The 22643-nt window shown below is 38.4% G+C and overlaps 4 protein-coding genes across 5 annotated transcripts; all 4 read right to left on the bottom strand.

Moving 5' to 3' along the window:
- Positions 1–3316: 3316 nt before the first annotated feature.
- On the bottom strand, positions 3317–6647 carry rgcc (regulator of cell cycle). The gene is made up of 5 exons (XM_053495865.1): positions 6510–6647; positions 6242–6415; positions 4341–4445; positions 4131–4193; positions 3317–3783 (listed from the first exon to the last, which is right to left on the bottom strand). Exons 1-5 carry the CDS (start codon positions 6541–6543, stop codon positions 3776–3778), a joined length of 384 nt encoding a protein of 127 aa, XP_053351840.1. The 5' UTR covers positions 6544–6647; the 3' UTR covers positions 3317–3775.
- A 1866-nt stretch (positions 6648–8513) lies between these two features.
- On the bottom strand, positions 8514–12976 carry zgc:101559 (Ras-related protein Rab-33B-like). The gene is made up of 2 exons (XM_053495771.1): positions 12726–12976; positions 8514–10904 (listed from the first exon to the last, which is right to left on the bottom strand). Exons 1-2 carry the CDS (start codon positions 12969–12971, stop codon positions 10464–10466), a joined length of 687 nt encoding a protein of 228 aa, XP_053351746.1. The 5' UTR covers positions 12972–12976; the 3' UTR covers positions 8514–10463.
- Positions 12977–13120: 144 nt separating this feature from the next.
- On the bottom strand, positions 13121–16073 carry kbtbd7 (kelch repeat and BTB (POZ) domain containing 7). Its single transcript, XM_053495982.1, has one exon. The coding sequence runs from the start codon at positions 15790–15792 to the stop codon at positions 13936–13938; it is 1857 nt and encodes a 618-aa protein (XP_053351957.1). The 5' UTR covers positions 15793–16073; the 3' UTR covers positions 13121–13935.
- A 1751-nt stretch (positions 16074–17824) lies between these two features.
- Positions 17825–22305, bottom strand: wu:fc50b12 (uncharacterized protein LOC103911624 homolog). Of its 2 annotated transcripts, none has more exons than XM_053497311.1 (4): positions 22220–22305; positions 21969–22024; positions 21707–21870; positions 17825–18790 (listed from the first exon to the last, which is right to left on the bottom strand). In XM_053497311.1, the coding sequence occupies exons 1-4, from the start codon at positions 22269–22271 to the stop codon at positions 18556–18558; spliced, it is 507 nt and encodes a 168-aa protein (XP_053353286.1). In that variant the 5' UTR covers positions 22272–22305; the 3' UTR covers positions 17825–18555. The 2 variants fall into 2 exon arrangements, with proteins under 2 accessions (XP_053353286.1, XP_053353287.1); XM_053497312.1 differs by having other exon boundaries at positions 21969–22021; positions 22220–22245.
- Between the last annotated feature and the right edge of the window lie 338 nt (positions 22306–22643).

Genomic DNA, 22643 nt, shown 5'->3' with positions numbered 1-22643 from the left:
TTCATGCATTTCAAAGTGGCCTTTCTTTCCTCTGCTGGCAGAGCCTGTGCTGCTGCAAGCAGATAAGTGAGCTGTGCTGAGAGATTCAGTGAAGGATGAATAGGAGCAAATTGTTTAGCACTGTGGATTACGGTTCGCAAGTTTTTGCCCTCCCTCTTTATTACCAGATTGTTTTCTTACAGTATCAGGTCAGCGGTAGCTTTTTTCAATGCAGTTTGTTTAAGTTTACCAGGCTTATACTAGTTTAAAAGCAAAACAGTTTGACCTTATTACAGAGGGTAATCCTTCAACTAATCAACATCATCCTGATTGGAATCTGTAGGATTTATTCTTGATCATCTTGACTGGATCATTTTCACCTTTCTGCTCTCACTCGTACTCACTAGATCGTTAAAATGCAACTCACTTAAGGTACAAATAGTATTTCTAATGGTCTCTCAGTTAACCAACAAGTGTGTTCACATGAAGAAAATCCTGTAAAACTTTAGTTATTTTGTCAAATATTCATACAAGATGTCTGCATGTGCACAAGTAGTCTGATAATAAAAAAAACCTCTTCTAATGACTCCCTGCCTAAAATGCATTGATTCTCGGTGGAAGTCCACAGACAGGATATGGCCTCTCCCCAGAGACGAGCGATCAGTATGCGCTAGACCAGATCCCACAGTTGATGAGATGTTCTGCTCAATAGGAGCACTGATCACAGCAGGCCATCTGCCCCCTGCCTGTGCACTGTGAATGAGAGTCGTTAAGTATTGTATGCTCTAGTCAACATGTTTCCCTGACTATGTTATACATAAATCAGCTTAGATTTGACCAGTCTGCTCACAACCAGATTTGATATATAGTCAGAGGAGGATATTTTATACTGTAAATGGTTAAAAAGTCCTTTAAAAGTAGATATGTTTTTAATCCAGATGTTTATGTCTGATTTTAGACTTACTCTTATACACTGTTTAGTGGCGCTTGACACAAGCCTCCTTTTCGGTGTGTGGCTGATGACACAGAGGTCAGAGGAAGGACAGAGACAATAACGCGCCTGCATGAGAAATGAAGGTGCTTTCCTTGGGATTTCTATATTTAAAGTGCGACAATACCATCCAACATCTCTGCAGTTTTTTGTTATCGCAGTGTCAAGGTTAACGCTTTACTACTAGAGCACACTACAGTATCCATAAAGATCCAAGTGTGTTTAGGATATCAGAGTAGAGCAATTTTTTGCTGATGCATGATTTTCATTCCCCTTCTCCCCAGCCCCCCCCCAGGCTGAGACTGGCAGGAATGATTGCTTAAACATTAGTCTTTCATCATCTGTGGGAAACGAGCACATTCTGCATTGCTACATTTGGCCAAACACTACGTTTTTACGAAGAGGCATAAAAAGCAATACTTTCTTCCAAGCTAAACACCCTAACTGACTTAACAGTCCTGAAATCCTGGGCTGCTTGGCTTGGCTTGGCTTGCATTCCTGGTGCATTTATTTTGGTAGCTACACATGGGAAATGGTTAATGTAGGAGCAACTGAAGCAGAACTACTCAAGCTTTAAGATAGCACAGACATGACTGTGTTACATATACTGTAGCATCAACGTATTTCTTTTAGTAAAATGTGAATCAAATTAATTCAAGTTAGATAGGGATTTCTTTTACTGTTGTCTTTTACTAGTTTTTCTTTTTGCATGTTCTGAGCTTGTGGAATCTAATTGTTGACAGTAGAGAAAACTGGGACCGCCATGGGCTTGATGTATAGGGGGCAGATCTGTACCTGCGAGCTATGTGCATGAACAAACTGGCCAGGTTTTACTGATCATTTGTCAGCTTTCTATTTTCCTATTATGTATATTTTCCTATTATTGCTTCCAAATGTGAAACCGAGCCAAAAGAATAACGTCAGGGGTTTTTAGGCTGTTTAAGGTGAATCGTAACTAATTTTTCACCCTCAGGTTTGTCACAAGGCAAGTTGCTTCTTATTTCTACTTAGATAAACAAAAAGTTATTTCATTGCTATTGAATCATAAAAACTTGCGTTGTTACATTTTTCTATTTCCCTGGATGTTTTGTGTACACCTCCTCCCTAAATTCCAACTGCATGGCAAATCAATTTGCACAAAAATGTATTTGTTAGTAATTTCATTATTCTGTCATTAGACCAAAGTTATGTTAACAGGCTATTTATGTATACCCCAAAGGGATGCAGATTAGGAAGGCGTACTGTATATCCTGTTATGCCACGATGTATTATGTGATTTAGTTTTGCCCACTGGAGTAACGCCATGCTCCTCGCTGTGGTCCTGATTTGGATGGTAATGTCCTCCTCCAGCGTTCTTCTGTCCCACAGGGTAAGAGACACAGTTGTCACCTGCCATTTGCACTTTCCCACACTTCCAGACCACTGGCTCTCTGCTGTCTGCCAAACTCACATGGACGGTGCTGCCAAAACGAGGCCTGTTCCTGCCAAGTCGGAATTCAGTTTTAAAAATGACAGCACCCAGCTCAGGAACATTAATCTGTTGTGTCAGTATGTTTGACGCTGCATCGCCTCAGGCCTTTAGCGTGAATACATTGGCTGCTGCACTGTCCATACGAGTGACGGACAGCTGCTGTGATATAGCCTGTGGTTTGTGTCAACTTTGAATTACAAAACAGGGAAAAATCAGAAACACATGCCAAAGCTACTTCTGCTTCATATATATATATATATATATATATTAATATAGAAAATAAAAGGACTGTGCTAAGGTCATGCACTGACTCATGAGTAAGAACATGTCACATGTTCTGCTTTTTCAATCTTGTTTTCAATTGTAATCATGATTTCTTTGAAGAGGCAGAGCAGAAGTTGTAGTTCCCAGTGATGCGTATTCAGTATCATGGGGTATCGACAATTGCTGAAATTTTGGAGTAATGTTACTGAAGTTGTGTAACGTTTAGCTGAAAAGTTCAGCAGGGCTCCAGTGACAGGTCACTTCATCTTCATCTCAGCATTTCTGACTATAGACTGTCTTGAAGTGCTGAGGTGGTGACCAGCTGTTGGATCGTCTACAGGACAACTGCTCACAAGCTGAGACTCCTGCTGTGTGGTAAACCATTTACAGACTGCCTACTGACTGTGGCTAATTTAATTAACTGCACTAAATGACTCGGCATAGCTCTCAAAACTCCAATATCACGTATATTTAAAAAAATCCATTATTTACATATTTGCAAATTTTCTTAAATTGTTCTTGCAAAAAAAAAAAATCCTTTTTTTTATATAGCAAACTATATGAACACGAAAAAAAAGAAAAACAAACAAAACATAAAACCAGGACTGGAATTAAAGTCACAGTTTTTCATTTTAATCTCAGGTAGTTGTATTAAATACACTTGATGCTTTCCAGTTTCTAGTGAATTAAGTGTGCATTTCTGTTAAGATTAATTAATAATGCAATATCTCAGATGTAAAAGCTTCTTATAACAAGGTGATAGACTTTGACACAATTACTATTTACATAAAAATACAAAAATATATATTCACAAAAGACTGATAAAATTTACAATAACCAGCTCTATAAAATTACAAATAGGAATTTCTATAAAAAGCCATTTAAATAATCTTCCAGGTCAAGTTTTCCAGAGGAAGCACAATGAGTCCTTATAGTTTAGGCATTTCTGAATGAAACAGAGGGAGATGTCTTTATGAGTTTCATCGTCAGGTTGTTGTTTTTCTTGTCCAGTGTGGCCTGCTGTCTGCTTGCTCTTCCTAATGGTGTTGAACATGGTAACTAACTCCAGGTCACATGCCTATGGAAGAAAGAGTACATAAAGAGTTTATTAACAGATTATTAACTGTAATGTTTTTTTTTCTTAAGTTGAGAAATTTGGTTTTAATGATCATTCAGACTGTGAGGATTGTAACCTTGTAAATGTCACATGTTGTGATGTTCAGACTGTAGAGTATTCAGTTACAAGCAAAAATGAAAAGCTTTCCATGAAGCCCCTCCCCTTGCTGACATTTACAGTGTCCAAACTGTATTTTACACACCCCCACACACACCACTTCATAATCTTTTAGGCATAAGCTCAACTGGTTTAGGAACAGATTATATAGTTCTACGAATTGGCCCTCTCATAGCACTGAAGTTACTTACTGGCTAATGTCTTATCAAGGTCTGCAATGAAATCTTCCAGATCCTTTGTGTCACCAAGTTTTGCTGTAATCAGAATATTTCCACATAAGTTAGAATGAAACAAGTCTTACAGATTATGTCTAAATATAATGTTTAAATATTTTTAAACAAAGCTTAATTTCTGTAAGTGACTAAGGTTAACACTTTAAATGTAAGCATTCAGACACTCACGTTTGGGTGATGTGACTGAAGGGCTGGTGGGTGAAGGCGAGAACACGGGAGAGTTGAGCCGCTCATCGCTAAAGCTTAAGCTGTTTCTGTTGAGAGACTCTGCACCTGTTGCAGAGAGAAAGAGAGCATAAGAGTGAATAAAAACATTCAGCTGCAACTCCGTCCTCTCCATCACCTTTAAGAATCCCACCCACTGGCAGGATAATTGAAAGGCAAAGGCCAAAGTGAGCACGGGGCTTTGTGTGTGAAAAACAGCACTCCATCTTCATGTTTACTTATTCTTAGCCCTGCTCAGAGTTCACACACAGGCATGCTGCTACAGGAAGTGTGTAGTGTGCTACAGTGTGTTTTGGCTCCATTGAGTCCCGAGCACCTTAGCTTTATGAATGCAGTGTTTTCTTTTTCACTCACACCCTGACCTTAAAATGAGAGCAGAAGTGCCAAAGAAGCACAGGTCATGTGCATTCCACACAGTGTAGTGAAGAGCTGAAAGTGACATAATGATGGCTTTGATTTTGCAAAGAGATTTTGATTTTTGATTTTGCAAAAATATTTTAAGGCCACCACAAAATTCAACTATTTACATGTGAAAAAAGCGTCAATTATTGCATAATTTATCTGAATGTAGCTGACAAATGCATGCATTGATTTGGGTATATTGCTTTAGAGGACTGCTTTATCACTGGCTGCATACACTGTCATTTGGCAAATGTTTTGATTTGGACCAACGTCCAGTGCAAAGTTCCCAAGTAGTAAGCATCCAACAATTCATAAATTTTAATTTCTACCAAGTGCCAGAGTCTAGTCAGTATCTATACTGGGCACATTCTGTATTGCCTTTATTGCCCATGTGCACACTTATGAATGTTCTAGGCAGCAGTGCGTGCCACTGTAGAGAAATATAAAGTGATATCAAGTTATACCAAAAAATATTTTCATATAGTGAAATATTTCCTTTTATGATTCCTTATATTGTGCGGCAGACAAACACCTTTAAATTTTTCACTAACTTATAACTGAAAGGATTCGAGAGAAGAAAATGTGAGTGTTGAACTTGAAAATGATACTCCTTTCTATTCTCCATGCTGCAACAAAAACGTTAAGTTAGACACTCAATCATTCTCTCTGGCTGAGCTGACTTGAGGAGGGTCAGACTTTCCATTTATCAAAAGCCCCAACACCAGCGCTGCCAATTCACCCTGTCTGGCTCGAGAAATCTCCCAAACTCCCTGATCGGACAAATGTGTGAAGACTAACGGATATATTCTTGTATATTCTAATATTCTAGTGGTAGTGAGGGGGTTGTCGGGTAAATTAGGAATGAACACAAAACCATGTCTCAGGTTATATCATAAGATTTTGTGCAGAGAAATTCCCAGTGGCTTGTGAAGGGCATTGAATCCAGCTGTACATGCAATGAACCACAAGGGTACTGAACTGTACTTCTCCTTGTTTCTGGCGTGGCACGTGTCATTTGTACTTTTTGTATCTGGTACCTTTATTATCCACTAAGAAAGATGCACGTAGTTCACTATAGCCTTGTTAACGTGATAGAAAAAAAAATGTGTGGAGAAAGAAAGAGAGAGAGAGAGAGAGAGAGAGAGCGATGCCACATAAAGAGTTAAGATTTTAACCAAATCAGATGCAAACATGTGTCGTGTGCCCTCCCAGCCAAGTTTCTTCTAAAAGTTCTTCATCTAAACTTTCATTTCTTTTCCTGTTCATACCAGTGTTCGGGTTTATAACATTGTGTTCGGGTTTATAACATTTATAACGTCATGCTTCATGAGCAAGCAGCTTAATAAATTGCCTTCATAAGATGTGACTATAGATATCTGATCAGGATATACAATGTATCAGTGGGATGATGATGATGATGATGATGATGATTTCTCACTCACTGTCCGAGTCACTGATGCCGCTGTCGCTGACGCTCGCGCTGCTCCGCCTCTTCATGGTCTTCAGGTGCTCGTCATATCGGAAATGTCTCTTCTCAAAGGGCGAAGCGAAATCCTCAATGACGGCGTCGAACTCGCACAGCACCGCGTTCAGGTCGTCGTCATCCTCAATGAAGGCTGAAAGAGTCGCAGAGTCGCATTTCAGACTTACCATTCGTCATTAAAGCTCTCTGAGTAAACCCTTTAATCTGTACAGAACCACACAACTTACATTTACTCTGAGACTTAATCTTTGGTGACTTCATTCCGGTGGCGAATCCCAAGCACAAGGGCTAAATTATTCCAAACTCGTCTTTATCCCAAACTTCCTCTCTGTCTCTCACTGAACTCTCTGATGCCTCAGCAGCGCGACTTTGCTTTTAAACGTTCCCTGACTGCCACAGGGGGCGGGGCGAGGGGCGGAGTCAGCGCATCATCCTTCGCGGCTACGTGCCGCACCACAGGGCCTAGTGCTGCTGTACTGATGGGCCACGAGCACAGCACACACAAATAACACACACACACACACACACGACCTAGCGTACTGCTCGCACTTACTTTTTAGGACGATGGGATGCAGTTCAGGATGTCGCCATGCTTCTTTTAGCTCTACGATTGAGTTACACAGACTGGCGTCATCCCTGCTACAAATATGTGTTTGTAAACAGCCAGAGCACATGACTTTACCGCTGTTAATGCTTATTTATAACCTATATCATACCTATACCCTTAGTGTACTTTAATCATTTCCCATCATCATCACACACACTCTGTATTTAGCACCTGGAGTTTGGACCTTTCATAGTCACAGACGCAACCTTACAACTGAGAGTTGCTCCTTCAGCCAAAGTCTCGCAGTTATCCATCCAGAGGAACTATAAGTGTATGACCAGGAAGGAAAAAAATCCACGAAATCCCCTTTTCCTTAGCGCAAATTTATTTTAAAAGAATTCATTAACAGAATATAATATATATTTATTCCATTTGACCATTTATTATTGGTCTAGATATAAGTGTTTTTAACAACTTTGAGGTGACCCAAACCCTGTACTCAGGATAAGTGGTATAGAAGATGAATATATGAATGAATGAATATATATTCCAAGTACAATTATATCTAGAGGATTTGGATCGACACTAATAATATGCGAGATCACTAGTAGAACATTAGTGCTGGTGTTGTTCCTACCTAAAGGGTGGAATCTTTGTTTTAATATTGAGTTTGTAGCGACATCTGGTGGTGAAAAGCAACATCTACACTCTGGGTTTAGCCCCTCACAACAACGGCGTGTCGTGTTCTGATTTATTTATTTTATTTTATTTAAACGTGACTCAAAATAACAGAATGATGTGAAGTAAGGTTCAGAAGTTCACAAATGACCTTCCATGAGGTGTGAAATCCCGCGCTGTTTTACTGGTTTATCACACCACTGACTGTTTGCAGACAAATGGAGAAACACGTTCGTAGTTTGTGATGCCTTTTAGTGCTGCAGTGTTGAGCAATAACAGTTTTGGGGTCATATAATGTTTACGACAAACAAACAAACAAAAACCTTAATATACCCATACCGTTAATAACCCTTAATATTTATTCGACTAGTTCATCCTTGAAGTAACTCAATCAAACCAGCGAGCCACTAACATTACCATATCATTCTTTTCTTTTCTTTTTTTTTGATGCTTTTCCAGCCTTTGACCTCGGTTTCTTCATTCAGTCTTCTCATCAGGAGGTGAAATGCTTCTCAGTTGGGTTAATGTCTGGTGATTGACTTGGCCAGTCTAAAAACCTTCCACTTTTCTCCCGGATGAAACTCTTTGTTGTGTTGGCATTGCTTTTCGGTCTTTGTCTTGCTGTGTAATGAAGCTCATCTCAATTAGTCAATTTGACTTGTATTTGGAAATAGTATGAATTTTAAATCATTTTAAAAAGTACAGACAAATCATTGTTTGCCTAAAGAAGTGCAAAAAGCGTCATTCTTAATTTTTAACAGTATTTCCAAACCATGTTTTAAATAATAAAATGTCAAATGCATATCAAGTGCTATTTGTTCATCAAATCAAGATATTTATTACATGACTTTTTAATGCATACTGTAACTGTTTAATCTGACAGTCACTGCAACACAACCAGATCTTGCTGTGTAAATTTAGAAATGTTTTCCCTGTAATTGTTATTTAAATAAATAGCAAAAGAAATGGGAAAGTAATGAATTATATATTTATGTGTTTTATTTATTTACTAAGACATTCATTACTGGCTAATTACATAAATTCAAGGGATTGGCTACAAAAAACAGAGTACTTGGTCAAATTATTAAAGACATCATAAAAATGACAAAATTGAAGCCTTTTCCTCTCACTAAGGATTCAGATTAAATTATTGATTTGTTTATTTATCTTATGCTCATTCATAGCGGGTACAATGGTCCAGTAACTTGAAATAATTAATTACAATGCACTACATTCATATTAACTAGTAGACATTGTGCTGATGTTTTTTTTAATTCATTAAAAAAAAAGATTTAAACAGGTTTCATGTGGTTACAATTTGGTAAAATAACAGGCATATATAAAATAAATAAAATATTGGAGTCACAGGCTGTTGCAGGCTGGAGTCACATTACAAGCCTTAATGCTCAGAATCAATCAATCTGCCTTAAAGGTTCATATCTGCATTCATAAGTGCCATATAGCTAAACACACACATAACCACAATGATAATATTGTAGAGGATTCTGTATAGTTGTGATCACATGTGACAGCTGTGATTGCATTGCATGTGGTTTCACCCAAGCTGCAGTAAAATTCAAATGTGTATTTCTTCAGCCCAAAGCCAGTTCCTAATGAGCCACATGCTTTAGGATTAGGATCAGTGTCAGGTTAAAGGAAGTTAGCCCATGGAATAATCTGCCAACAAAATGTGCTATCACATGTTAACATGCTAGCCCGTTTGGAGCTGTAGCACATGTTTGGGGCTAACTGGCTGCAGAGACACATGTCTCATGAAACCCCAAAAATAAGTTCTTTTGGAAAGATGTTGTTATAGTAATCCTTATATCAATATGGTCTTGAGTTTAGGTTGCTCTAGTTTGCCCCCTAGTGGAATAACAGAACCTAGCACTTCTTTTTAATTATACTCCACAAGACAAATTTAATTTTGAGTTTCTAAATTAATTTAGTGAGCTGGATTAGTATCTTTGACTCTATTTGTATGTTTATTATGCTGAGCTTAGAGTAAGCTGTTACATATATAAAGTTGTCATGCTGGTAGTTATGCGTTGGTAATAAACGCATTCCCTTGTTTGAAGGACAAGCCTTGAGAATACTTTAATGGCATTCTTAACACTAATCAGTAAAAGCAGCAAGCTGGTCCTATTTACTGATACAATTATGATCAAGCTGCTAAATTTCAAAGATTATGTAGTGTTTGCTGATATTTGTGATAACTCACAAATAAACACTGATATTTGTGATAACTGTGCAATGCTGCGAACAGTAAAGATGACATTAAGCATGCAAGATAATCAGACATTTTTTTAAGGTCCAATGAATAGATGCAGCACATTACTGTGAACTAGTGGTTATGAATTATGACATGTTACAGCATGTGATCAAAGGATATTGAACACAATTATTTGATTCCCTTTTTACAGTACGACTTTAAAATCAGTGAATTCTGGCTCAGACATAATGTAAATGAAACGCTGTAACCACTGTCCAAACTGACAAAAGAACACTAAATGACAAAAAACACCATGAACAGAAACAACATTTGCAAAAACATGTCAAGCTGCTCAGAATGGAAATGCCCTAGACCTTAAGGCAATGTAAAAAAAATTGTAATATGCTTTAACAAAACTATTTGTTTGTCATGGTAGAAGGGCATTTTTCTGTAAATTAAATGTTTCTAAATCATTTTGTTTTTGCAATTCTTGAAATTGTTCGTTTGCGTCATCAGTGAGTGTGCTGTTGTGTTGTTCCTATTAAACACTGTACTAATTTACTTGTAAACACTGGCTTTAAAGAATAAGGAAGTACCTTTACTAATTGCACATAGTTAGCCCTCTATAATAGTTGCCCTCTATTCATTTCTGTTCCATTAAAACCATCAAAAAGTTCAAAATCTAACCTGAACATCTTACCATTTCATCATCATATTAAATAGGTTAAACAAGGCCACAGTATCTCAGCAGAAGCAGAGGTCCTTCTCTTCCTGCTCGCTGGTCAGAGGTGTTGCAGTAATTCCACTCAGCTGTTTCAGCCTAAGAGGCTTGTGATTCTTCAGCTTGTGGGCTAGGGTGAGGAAAATGGCATCCACATGCTCCTTCTCAGCAGGGTCCTTGGCAGACGTCTCAAAGAGTGGGAAATTATAGCTATCAGCTAGTCGCTGGGCTAGTGAGGTAGGAACCTCTCCTCTTCCTAAGTCACATTTGTTCCCTACTAAGATGTGGGGCACATTCAGTGGGACTGAGTGGTGTCTACACTCTTCAATCCACTCGGGCAGACTTTCAAAAGAAGCAAGGTTGCTTACATCATATACGAAGATCACAGCATGCACGCTGCGGTAGTAATGTTCCACCATACTCTTTCTGAAACGCTCCTGTCCAGCTGTGTCCCAAATCTGCAACTGAAAACAAATATACTGTCTGGACCACTATCATAAAAATAAAATACACGCAGCCTCTAATCTACTGTTAAATGGCAGCATGCTCTTCACAATACCTAACAGTGATTTAAATTTTGCAATGCTTTGAGGAAACTTGGACATCCTGTTAATCCCGATTGTGTTTTCTGTAAATGCATTGTTCAAGACTCTAGTAATTAATTAAGATATTTGTACTACTTAAATCCATCCTCCAGACCTACTCATGCACCCAAAGCATGCCACATGAATCTGAGTTTAGTTAAACATTCCTACATTACTAGTGCTTTCAAGGGTTGTCATGGTATAATTTTCATGAGATGATTATTAAATGTGTTGTATGCTATTTGGCTCATACATGAATATGTATATTCCCTGCTGCAGGAATGGTCAACTTTGCTTTTACTGTCCTTTTGTCACTACAGTCATGAGTTAGATAACATTACATGCACGTCCTTGAAGGTTGTTCATCCAAAGTATGACCTTACTTGGATCTCTAAGGGAAAGAAGAGATCTGCTTTATTTGATACATAAAGTAAATCATTTAAACAGTTCAATGTTTTATATATAGTATCAGTTTGAACAAAAGTTTGGATTTTTTTCGATATTCTATAGCAATACTGGATTTTTTTTCAAAACTATAAAATAACACGTTTCGGAATAGTTCTTTAAGAACAGTATTGTCAATTGCATTCGCAAAACTAATCAAGCACCATGATGAAACTGGCTCTCCTGAAGAGAAATCAAGACAAAAACCTACCTCTGCTACAAAGGAAAAGTTAATTTTGAGTTTCAGTGTCAGAAATCACCAATTTACAGCACCTCAGAATAGAGCTGTTTAATAGAGCTATTTTTAAGGCTTTACAGAGCATACGTATTAATCTCAATATCAACTGTTCAAAGTAGATTATTACATATTTTGAAAGTCTTTAGTATTGTTGAACGATGTAGAAAGGAATTAAAATCAAGAAAATACATGGAATTAGAAGGTGTGTCCAAATTGTTGGTATTGTAGACTACATTATTAACACAAACGCACTGAGATTCCGCCATGTTTTCACTGCAGATGTGACTAAAATGAAGGCGGATTTAGGGAGCATCAATTAAAAAGACTGACAGATGGCTAACACAGACAGGGCCTGAGTAGTAAAGGTTTGCTGTTGCACTGGGTATTAAATGTTTAATAAAATCACTGTTTTAAACCAGGTTGAATATGTTATTAATGCACGTTATTTTTGTAACTGAGCCTTCAATAATAAAAGCAGACTCCATATAATAACTTAAACACCTCTCCTGTTATACTAAACTTCCAGCCTCCTGACTTCCTCTTAAGGTTTCTTCCTATTCCCATCTTGGGGAGTTTCTTCCTTGCCATCGTGGCCCTCGGTTTTCTCATCTAGTCATTTTATTTTTATACATATTTTCGCACACATTTTACACTCATTTCCCTAATTTTCTTTTTGATTGCATAAAGCTGTTTTGCTGCAATGACCATGGTAAAACCTCTCCATAAATAAAACTGAATTAAAATAGAATGTTCTACATTAATGGTTATTTATAGTAGTAAGAAAAATGCCTATTTCACATTTAATACTGGACATATGATAATCAAGGCACACATTATAAAATATGTACACTTTATAATTCACACATGTAAAATAAAACTAGATAATTATGGCGTATTCAGAAAGGTCTTATTGTTACTGCTACATTATTGTGTATAACACGCTAAGACTGTGACTGTGTAGCAGAGTAATAACGCTGAATAAGGATGTTATAACATTAGTCCGCGCGCTTGAATCTTACCTTGATGTTTTCTCCATCCAGCTCGAGCGTCTTTTCTCTGAAGTCCACTCCGATTGTGGCTTCTGGGTTTTTAAGAAATTTCGCTTCACAGAACCTATAAGTCAAACACGTTTTCCCAACATTCGAGTCGCCGATGACAATTATTTTAAATACCCTTGTCTGAAAACTGTCCTGGAACGAATAATTCGCAAGACTGTCTCTGTCACAGATTGAATCCGAATCGGCGTTTTTGTTTTCAGCTGCCATATCAGTCCGAGCTCACATGAAGTATCGCGAGAACACGAAGAGACCGCTGAGCTCAGCGCGAACTCACCTCAGACTAACCAGGATTACTAGACAGAATGATTTATCGCACAAAAACACACAAAACACATGAGGTACAGCAATTTTGAGTTTAAAATATGGCTTGGTTAGGAATAAACAAACAAACTGGAGCACTAAAGCATTTTATGTTCTACAGACATCCATTCGTTTTCAGGAAGAGCTTGATCCTGGTCTGGGCTGCAGTGAATCCAAAGCCAATCCCTGTAGGAAGGAATACACTCTACACACTCTCATGGGCTGCTAGTACATTTCAACACACACACACACACACACACACACACACACATTTCTACACTTAGCATTTCCAGTCCTCATAAATTACAAGTTTTAGGCAGGTAGCACGAAACAGAGAACTCGGACAACTCAGACATGTGGCACCCTTTCAATACACATTCATTCAGTGCCTACGTGTAAATGTAAATGTGAAATAGATGTGTGTAAAGAAATAAGATCCAAAATATGGTTATATGCACCAAAATAGAAATCTAACTGAAATGTATTAGGTATTTAAAAACTGAAAATATAGGCTATTTAAAATGGTCTGTATCTGTAAAAGCATAAAAAAACAAGATACACTTTATCCTGTAAAAGCACCAATTTTGTTATCATTAATCTAAGAAAATAATTTATCATCTTCTGGTATTCATTAACACAGTACCCTTTAACTCAGTAATACCGATACAAATAATATAAATTCAAGTAAAAGCAAAGCCTCTGTGCTGTTACATAAATGATGTTAATTATGGCCAGCCACATAATATCTGTACAGTTCTGCAAAGCTTATCATCAGATGGAGTTTTTGTATCACTTTAAGACCTTTTATGTCACTTAAATACACAAAAAATACAGCCATGAAATAAACACTGAAATTTCCAGACAGCGTTTGCTACCAATTCTCATCAGAAAAAGAGCTCGAGCTGCCAGAATCTGAGTCGGCATCAGTCAATCCAAAGTCCCAGTCTACACTGGAACCACTGTCATCATCCTCTTCGCTAACAAAGTTCTGTCCTGAACTAAGGCAAGCCGTGTAAATGCGTGCAGAGAGACTTATTGAGCCAAACGAGGACCCGAACATGGTGACCACGTTTTTCCACGTGTCTCTAGAAGCGTCGAACTCATGTATGACAAGTCTGTTTTTGTTGTGATGGACAATGGCAAGAGTAAGCAGGAGCAGTTTATTTCTGTGTTGCACAACTTGGTAGTTTAGAGCACTGCTATCGATGGGTATGTCTGCGATGCGTCTCCATTCACCTCGGACTGGGTTATACACCTTTACTACTGGGATGTCACAAAGACAGACGATCTGATCCAGAAAGACACAGGCTTTGTGAAGTTTGTTGCGTTTTAAAGAGCCACGCTGGAGCCAATGGTTTCTCTTGGGCTCGTAGCACAATATTCTTCGCTTGTTCACTACATATAGTTGCTCATTTACTGTCACAACTTGCATCTTGCCCAAGGAATGAGGCAAAGGAGCGACAAACATCCACTGGTTCCTCTGAATGCTATAGCACTCAACCTCCTTTAGTCTGGCATCAGATACTGGGTCCCGACCACCAAGAATGTATATGTGCCCACTGAGGTAGCCAATGTATGAATGCATTCTCCCTAGCAGTCTTTCAGCCAGCTCTTGCCAGGAATTCAGCAATGGATCATACACCCAAAAGTGCTTTGACAAGTGTGACGCTATGTACAGGCTGTTCTCTGGTGTGACGCAAACTAAAAACGTCTCCATGGGAGAACGTTTAAAGTTCTGATTCATGAGATTAATGGCAGGGGATGACATGGAGTAGATCTCTTCAGTGTACGGGTCATAACACATGAACGGTTCATTTGGTCGGCCAAAAAACAGGACCATTTCTTTTGCACTTTTCCCAATTCTCTGTTTTGTATGGTTCATAGAAATGACACTGCTCTCTCCCGTATTTGACAAATCTGGCAAACTCGGCAGGTGTCTTTTAATAAAAGGTTTTGATTTAAGGCTATCTAAATAGAACCGGTCTTTCTCCGTGAACAGTGACCATCTGACACATTTAAGGATGTACAACACGTCTTCCGTTTTCAGAGACAGATTATGTTCGATCCAACACACTGCAACAGCACACACTTTCCTCTCGCAGTCAATATCGAGGGAATCCAAAGCGAGAATCTCTTTGATTTGTTTTATGTCCAGTTCACACAGCTCCTTACCGCTGGCACTGAGCTGAGAAAAGTGCTTCGCTATGAAAGCTTGCGCTTTGCTTTTCAGGTCCATGTTGTCAAAGGTGTCTGCAAATTTCAAGATGCCTGTACAGTTCGACAAATCCAGCCTTCTGGTCATGAAATCAGCGCAGGCGTGTCTAATGTACTCGACCTGCAGCATATTGGCAGCTGAGTAAAGCTTCTGCACATTGGCTTCAGTGATGCTGACCCTGCCGGTGTAGCAGTAGTCTATAATGAGCGCCATGGACTCCGCGTCCACGTCGTGAATCGTGATCTTACTCTGAGTGCTCTCGTACAGCCCTCCTGTGAACATGCTTTTGAAATATGGACTTGCTGCCGCCAAGATGTTGCGGTTACACTGGAAAAATGTCTGTGTTTCCGGTCTGGAGGAGCATCCCGAGGTCTCCGGTCCTGCGTCCACTTCAATACGAACATCAACCAGAAGTTGGGAGTCGTAGAAACATTTCAGTTCTCTCATCAAATTCAGTGCATGGCTTAAATCCTCGAGTTCCTCCGGTCCACTGAAACAGCTTCCCGAAGCCATCACGAGCTGAATGACATCCAGTTCTCTCTCTCTCTCTCTCTCTCTCTCTTTCCCCTCTGTCTCTCCTGTCGGATTTACCTCCGTAAATTCTGCATCAGTTCAGTCGCACTGTGGCCAGCTGTTTCATCCACATTCCCAGCTGTGACACCATAACAAGCTCTCAATGCTATAAAGAAGCAGCGCTTGTTTGTCTCAAAGCGCAGCCATGGTTATTAAATAAACACTGGATTGTATAATATTTTCCATCATAGTCGAGGATTGAGAGAGCCCGTTTCACCCGCTTGTTGGTTGACTCATCTTGCTCTTGAGATAATAGCGACGTCGCGCGGCATAGGCAAACATACAAGGTTGCCAGGTATGCACAAAACACGCAGACTTATCTCAACGGTTCCTCGTCACCTCTTTCCAATCCAGTTTATACCGTTAATTTGATATTTTCTTTAAAGCTAATTTGCGATACTTTCCGTTGTTAATAGCGACGCAAAAAATAAAAAGCAATTAAATTGAATCATTTTAAAATAACCTCTCCCAGTTTGTGACAGTTACCTTATTGATTGTGACGTCATTTGCACACTACGTAGTTTACAGTGTATTGATTCTCATTTAATACTTTTACATACTTTCATATTCTGGCTTTAATTCTATGTTTAATATATTTCATTTTTATATATCCATTTTTATACCCATATTTATTTTTATTATTTTTTTTCACCCTCACTTTTTTAGCAGCATTAATTGGTAGAATTTCATTGTATTGGGGGGACATGTTTCTTTACTGTGCATATGAAAATAAAACTTGAAACTTGAATCATGTTGAAGGTATAATTCCTATATGTATTATAGAGTAGACTTCTTATATGTTTTAAAGACTATATTGCCTATAGCCAGCATATTGCATTAGCACTGGTGTTCGAACAGAGCAACTTCCAAACCAAGTGAATGGCATTATAACAACAGATGCTGGTGTGAGAAAGGCATTACATTCTACAACTGAGTAATACTTACTGTCTATACCACTTTATCCTGTATAGGGTCATTTACAAATACCATTGTAAATTTCACAGGTTAGTTTGTCATGCATTTTATTTATTTATTAAATCCTTTTTTTTTTTTTTTTTAACCATTTTTGATTTCCAGACAAATAATTTTCCAGAAACACATGCAAACTATAGATACTAAGATATAGGTTCATCCACTCTAACTGATCTTTTTTGTTATGCACCCTCAGGGTGGTTATTTGTAGCTTAAAGAAGACTAACTTCATTGTTCCTTCAGGTCTGTGTGCATGGAGTTTGCATGTTCTTGTTGGTGGGTTTCCTCTGGGTATTTAGTCCCCACCCCCCCACCCCCCCCAGTCCAAAAACAAGCAGTTTAGGTTAATTGGTGTTCACAAATTGTCCATGGGTGTACCCTGCATTAGAAAATGAATGAATGAATAAACGGAATTAATGAATGAACGAACACAAAGACTAGGTGAAAAACTGCAATGCTAAAAAAAAATAAAAAAATCTAAGCATGCAGTGTTTTGCATCTGTCATTTTGGTTCTTTTATTAGTAGCCCTGTTGATTAAGATATAGTTTTATTTACTCTAGTCAATTTTGTTATATACTCTCAGTGTGGTTATTTGTAGCCTAAATAAGTTCAGTTTAGAATATGTATGATAAAGTTTTATACTACACCAAACACATGCTGATTTCAGGTCCCGCCTTTGTGTTCTAGGATTGGTTTGCTTGAGAGACTCTAATCAATCATAGGTGAGACCAATTTTTCTGTAGCCAATTATAACGAAGAAGGCAAGATTAGTCGGGAAGAGTATTTTTCGTACTGCATTTATAAACGCAAGAAAGAGCCAAGTGCTGTTAATTTACAAATTCTATTGTACTTTTATAATAGTTTTTGAAATCCCCAGTAATTAATCCAATAAAATAAGGCAAATAATGTCATATTAATGTAAACAATAAATTAAATGTAAACTTTAATATCCCAACTTTATTACATGAACATTTTACATGAGAAAACATTTTACAGTCGGTTTTGAGGTAGCGTATTTGGCCATTATTTCTGGCAGAAATAATCTGACGTCAGCCCACTTCATTTCAACCACCCGCAATTTAAGGCAAATTCACAAACCTGGCAACGCAGCCAACATGGAAGCAGAGGGCGTTGATTGGCTGCACACACTGAGCGCTGCGTCAGCGGGTTTGGTTGACTCTACCCAAGGCTGTTCTATCATTTACTGCATATCTCTCTTGCTGTTTAAATTGTTTGTTTACTTGCTCAGTTAGTTAATTGGGATTAAAAATCTAATAAAATCATGGCGTCTAACTGGGGTGTAAGTTACCAGATGTCCTGGGGTATTACTTTTAGTAGACTAATGCAGGTCTGTTTACTTAAATAGCATAAAAGCATTACAACTGTGCATCAGTGTAAAATCCATTATTTTTAATGTCCTTCAATAAAAAAAATAATAACTCAGGTATTGTTTTTCAAAAGCGTTTTCAGTATGATAAATCCAGTTAATTTATGTTTGGAATATTCAGAATATATGAGGGATCTTGAAATCCAGGAGGCCCAGTGTCCAACCCAGTTTGGTTATGATCAAACTCTATGATTCAACTAATCTGTTCATCACCAGGGTCTCTGTGTATGTTGATGTGATTGTGAATTACAAACAGTGCTGGATACTGGTCCTCCACAACTGGAGTTGAGGATCCATGTCATATGATAATTTAAGTATATATTATTCTTCCCCAGCAAAAATTTTAGTTGAAACTGCGATTAAGCTCATTAATTCTACTCAGGGCCTCTTTGTTATCTATAGTCTTGTGGACAGTTATGAGAAAGGGGAATGCAGAAGGCAGCTCGACCCTGCGGCTGAGTTTCTGGTGGCCCCAGTGAAGACAGCGCAGCCTCTCAGCCAGGTCTCTACGGCCGGCACGCTCCAGTCCATCCTGCAGCACTTTAGTCTTATTAGGCTTATCCCAAGACCTCTCATACCTATAAAACAAGACAACATATTTATTTATATCTGCATAATGAAGTACTACAATATTGCTTGAATATATATGAGGTGATATCACAAAGTTTTAAGACTAGTTTTGTAACATGCTCAAGACAAGGCTGCATGCACAGTTAAAGGGAGCAACGACCAGGGGCGGACTGGGACCAAAAAGTGGCCCTGGACTTTTTGGCAAGCCAATTAAGCATTTAATGGCAAGTCTGGATATGTATAACAGATATCCGTAATTCAGTTCTTCCTAAGCAGTAAGTAAATTATGACTATCCATAATTCCTGTTAGAGATATCTACAATTTAATTCTGACTAGTCACAATTCCAATTCAAGATATCATCAACTCCCCTCAAATAAAGATATTTATAATGTCCTTTTTAGATAATGTCCTTTTTAGGTGGTGGTGGTGGTGTAATGGTGTGGGGGATGTTTTCTTGGCACACTTTAGTCCCCTTAGTGCCAATTGGGCATCGTTTAAATACCATGGGCTACCTGAGCATTGTTTCTGACCATGTCCATCCCTTTATGACCACTATGTACCCATCCTCTGATGGCTACTTCCAGCAGGATAATGCACCATGTCACAAAGCTCGAATCATTTCAAATTGGTTTCTTGAACATGACGATGAGTTCACTGTACTAAAATGGACCCCACAGTCACCAGATCTCAACCAAATAGAGCATCTTTGGGATGTGGTGGAACGGGAGTTTCGTGCCCTGGATGTGCATCCGACAAATCTCCATCAACTGCAAGATGCTATCCTATCAATATGGGCCAACATTTCTAAAGAATGCTTTTAGCACCTTGTTGAATCAATGCCACATAGAATTAAGGCAGTTCCAAAGGCGAAAGGGGGGCAAACACCGTATTAGTATGGTCTTCCTAATAATCCTTTAGGTGAGAGTATATTGGGCCATATGAGTAAAACAAAAAAAACAAAGGAAAGAACATCAAAACAAACAACATATAAAACTATAAAGACAATATAAAAAAAAAATGGCAACAAAACTGAACAGGTAAGCTAAAATAAAATCAGTAGCAGCATTACGCTAGTAAACTAGTTACTTATTTTAATTATTATGGTAGTCAATATTAATTCAAAAATATTCGGAGAAACGTTAGTTTGAATTAATATTGACTTTGACTACCATAATAATTACTAGCACAAGTTAATGCTGCTACTGATTTTATTCCAGCTTACCTGTTCAGTTTGATTGCCATTCTTTTCACTAGGCTCTGGTAGATCAGGGGAGAGGTGTTGGTCAAAATCAGCAGGCACTGGTTCATCATCACTGACCCTGCTGCACTTGCAGCTTACACGGATGAGTGGTATATCTTACACTGCATCACAATGATATCCCCTGCGAAATGTTCATGATATCTCACAAAAAGGCCAATTTGTCTTTTCCTCATAAAGTGTTTAGGTAATATTCCACCCATACAAGTGTGACAAATATGCAAAGAAAAAAGCAGGAAGGGGCAAATACTTTTTCATGGCACATTCACATGTAGTCAGATTGTTCCACGGAGTTATAGCACTTTCAAAATCATGCTAACTCACTGATCTGACTAACTTTGAATGATGAATGCTTTTAACACTCTTGTGACTCAGTAAGAGACAATGCACAGAATATTTTCTAACAGCCTGTAAATGAATCATTTTGGCAGTATTGTCCTACATCTTTTAAAATAAATAAAAAACTACAATACTGCCAAAATGTCTAATTTTCCTGTCAAACCGTTTATCAGTCTCCTGGGTCTCTGTGAGACTGGTGCTACTGGACACTGAAAATATTGTCTTTATACGTAGTTTTATATGTTGTTTGTCTCATTGTTCTTTACTTTGTTTTACAAATATGACCCAATATATTTTCAGTGATATTTTTTTTTTTAGGTTTTTGTATTGTGTTATATTTTTATCATAGTAAGTAGTTTTAAAAATTAATCTCGACTTTAATGAGCCAATGTATTATGATGTGGGATGTGATGGGCTGCTGGATCCAGCCTCGCTGTTCCTGACTGTAATGTTAGAGCCACCAGAGCATGCGGAACTGTCTTTTCTTCTTCCTCCTTTTCATTCATGGAAATTAATTTTAATTTGCTTAGAGAAATACATCAGCATGCGCGGTAACATAAACAGACGCATTTGTCGGCGGTGTCCGTGCGATCGCCGCCCTCATCCATATTCTTAGGAAAGAGATGCAATATTATGGTTTCCGTCATTTTTACTACTACCGTCATACGTACTAATTAGGCCGGCCCACCTCGGCCAGCAGCCAACCGGGAAAACTCCCGGTGCTCCAGATGGCCAGTCCGCCACTGGCAACGACCTTTATAAGTCAGTGTGCCAAAAGACATCATCCTGTGTACATCGGGAGCTGTGAACCTGGTGATATTCTGACCCCGTGCAGTACCATGTCTGTTTCATCATGGACATGAAGTCAGAACAAAGAGCGAATTCTGTGTGGAACTGGGCAAAGACGTTTGACATGATTCAGTTATGGCGGTGCTGCAATAAGTTGTTTTGAGTAGCATATGGACTTCAAGAGTGGAAGACAACGAGAGATCAGGAAGACCTTCAACGAGCTCAACTCCCGAAAATGTCGAAACCATTCTGCAACTTGTGCATGATGATCATTGGTGAACAATCCACTACATTGCTGCCATTGTTGGTGTGTCATACAGAACTTTTTGTGCATTGAGTATCAGGAATCCGTCCTCAGTGGCCAACCTAGCGTATTCTGCTGCCAGGTTAGAAGCTGTCTGGGGGAGGACTACAGCAGAAGCCACCGGCTCTGTGGCGTGCAAATCTTGAAAACCTTTTGATACCCTCTCGTAATACAGTGTAATACAGTGATAACCTGTGTTTAGATAAAAGATTCCGTTAACAGTATTACCTACCAGGATTCCAACATGCTCTTGGCCTGATCCCTCTTCTCCTTAGATGTGGCATGAAACTGGCTGACTTCAGGTCTTGTGAAGCCCAGTTCATATGCAAGAACTGGCCACTCAAAGCCCAGCTGTTTTGAAATATCCTGTATAGACTTCATATTGATCACAGCATCCTAAGAGACACAAAGTTTGCACTAACTGTTACATGTCTACAATTCAGTATTCATTTCCCACTAAATATTTGAATCAAGTCAGTCTTTACACAGCTCACCTCTTGAGCTTTACTTGGCATTTTCTCTACACACCATTCCTTTCTTCCAGATCCTGCTGAACCATTATGTTTTTATGAATAAAAAGAAAAGTCAGCTGCTCTGGTGTTGCATAACGTATTATCTCTCACTCATCATTTCATTCTATTGCATTAACCATTTGAAACTTTTTTTTAAATACTATTACATACTAAACACCCTTTTAAATTTCTGATTATATATTTATAAAAAAAAAATCATTTGAAGCACTTACTTTTTGTTGCTGCACATCCGTCAAAGATTTCCCACTGGTTTGGAGTCACCATGGAGATTGTCCAATACAAATCTGCTCTGTTAGAAATTAAGCTTACATTTAAGCTATGCTCAGCCAGTCATGTCCATTGCTATGCCACGGGACTCTCACTTGTACATTTTAAATGAAAGGTTGGCAATATCTACAAGTCCTTACAAATGACACAAACACAAATCAAGGTGCAGTATGGACATTACATTAAAGCTTCCCAAAGAATGATTCTAATTATTAATAATAATAATAATAATAATAATATATCCCCAAGAAAACATGTAGTAGAAGAAAGACAGAAAATGACAATTTTCATATGGACCTTACACACATTCCTTTCAGAAATATCCGTCAACGTAACACTCCATCAGAACCAGTACAAAACCAGCACCTG

Source organism: Clarias gariepinus, chromosome 5 (assembly GCF_024256425.1).
Source record: "Clarias gariepinus isolate MV-2021 ecotype Netherlands chromosome 5, CGAR_prim_01v2, whole genome shotgun sequence".
NCBI lineage: Eukaryota > Metazoa > Chordata > Actinopteri > Siluriformes > Clariidae > Clarias > Clarias gariepinus.
Note: the sequence above shows the minus strand (reverse complement) of the source record. Positions and strands in the feature narration are given on the sequence as shown.

What these genes read in the sequence shown, in the direction of transcription:
- rgcc (XM_053495865.1), bottom strand. Translation starts at nt 6,543, where the DNA reads ATGAAGTCACCAAAGATTAAGTCTCAGAGTAAAT. An exon ending in GATTAAGTCTCAGAGTAAAT is followed by an intron (nt 6,416 to 6,509) that starts GTAAGTTGTGTG and finishes CGACTCTTTCAG; the next exon opens with CCTTCATTGAGGATGACGAC. An exon ending in CGGCATCAGTGACTCGGACA is followed by an intron (nt 4,446 to 6,241) that starts GTGAGTGAGAAA and finishes TCTCTGCAACAG; the next exon opens with GTGCAGAGTCTCTCAACAGA.
- zgc:101559 (XM_053495771.1), bottom strand. Translation starts at nt 12,971, where the DNA reads ATGGCAGCTGAAAACAAAAACGCCGATTCGGATTCAATCTGTGACAGA. An exon ending in TGGATGGAGAAAACATCAAG is followed by an intron (nt 10,905 to 12,725) that starts GTAAGATTCAAG and finishes ATTTGTTTTCAG; the next exon opens with TTGCAGATTTGGGACACAGC.
- kbtbd7 (XM_053495982.1), bottom strand. Translation starts at nt 15,792, where the DNA reads ATGGCTTCGGGAAGCTGTTTCAGTGGACCGGAGGAACTCGAGGATTTA.
- wu:fc50b12 (XM_053497311.1), bottom strand. Translation starts at nt 22,271, where the DNA reads ATGGTGACTCCAAACCAGTGGGAAATCTTTGACGGATGTGCAGCAACA. An exon ending in CGGATGTGCAGCAACAAAAA is followed by an intron (nt 22,025 to 22,219) that starts GTAAGTGCTTCA and finishes ATAATGGTTCAG; the next exon opens with CAGGATCTGGAAGAAAGGAA. An exon ending in TGCCAAGTAAAGCTCAAGAG is followed by an intron (nt 21,871 to 21,968) that starts GTGAGCTGTGTA and finishes TGTGTCTCTTAG; the next exon opens with GATGCTGTGATCAATATGAA.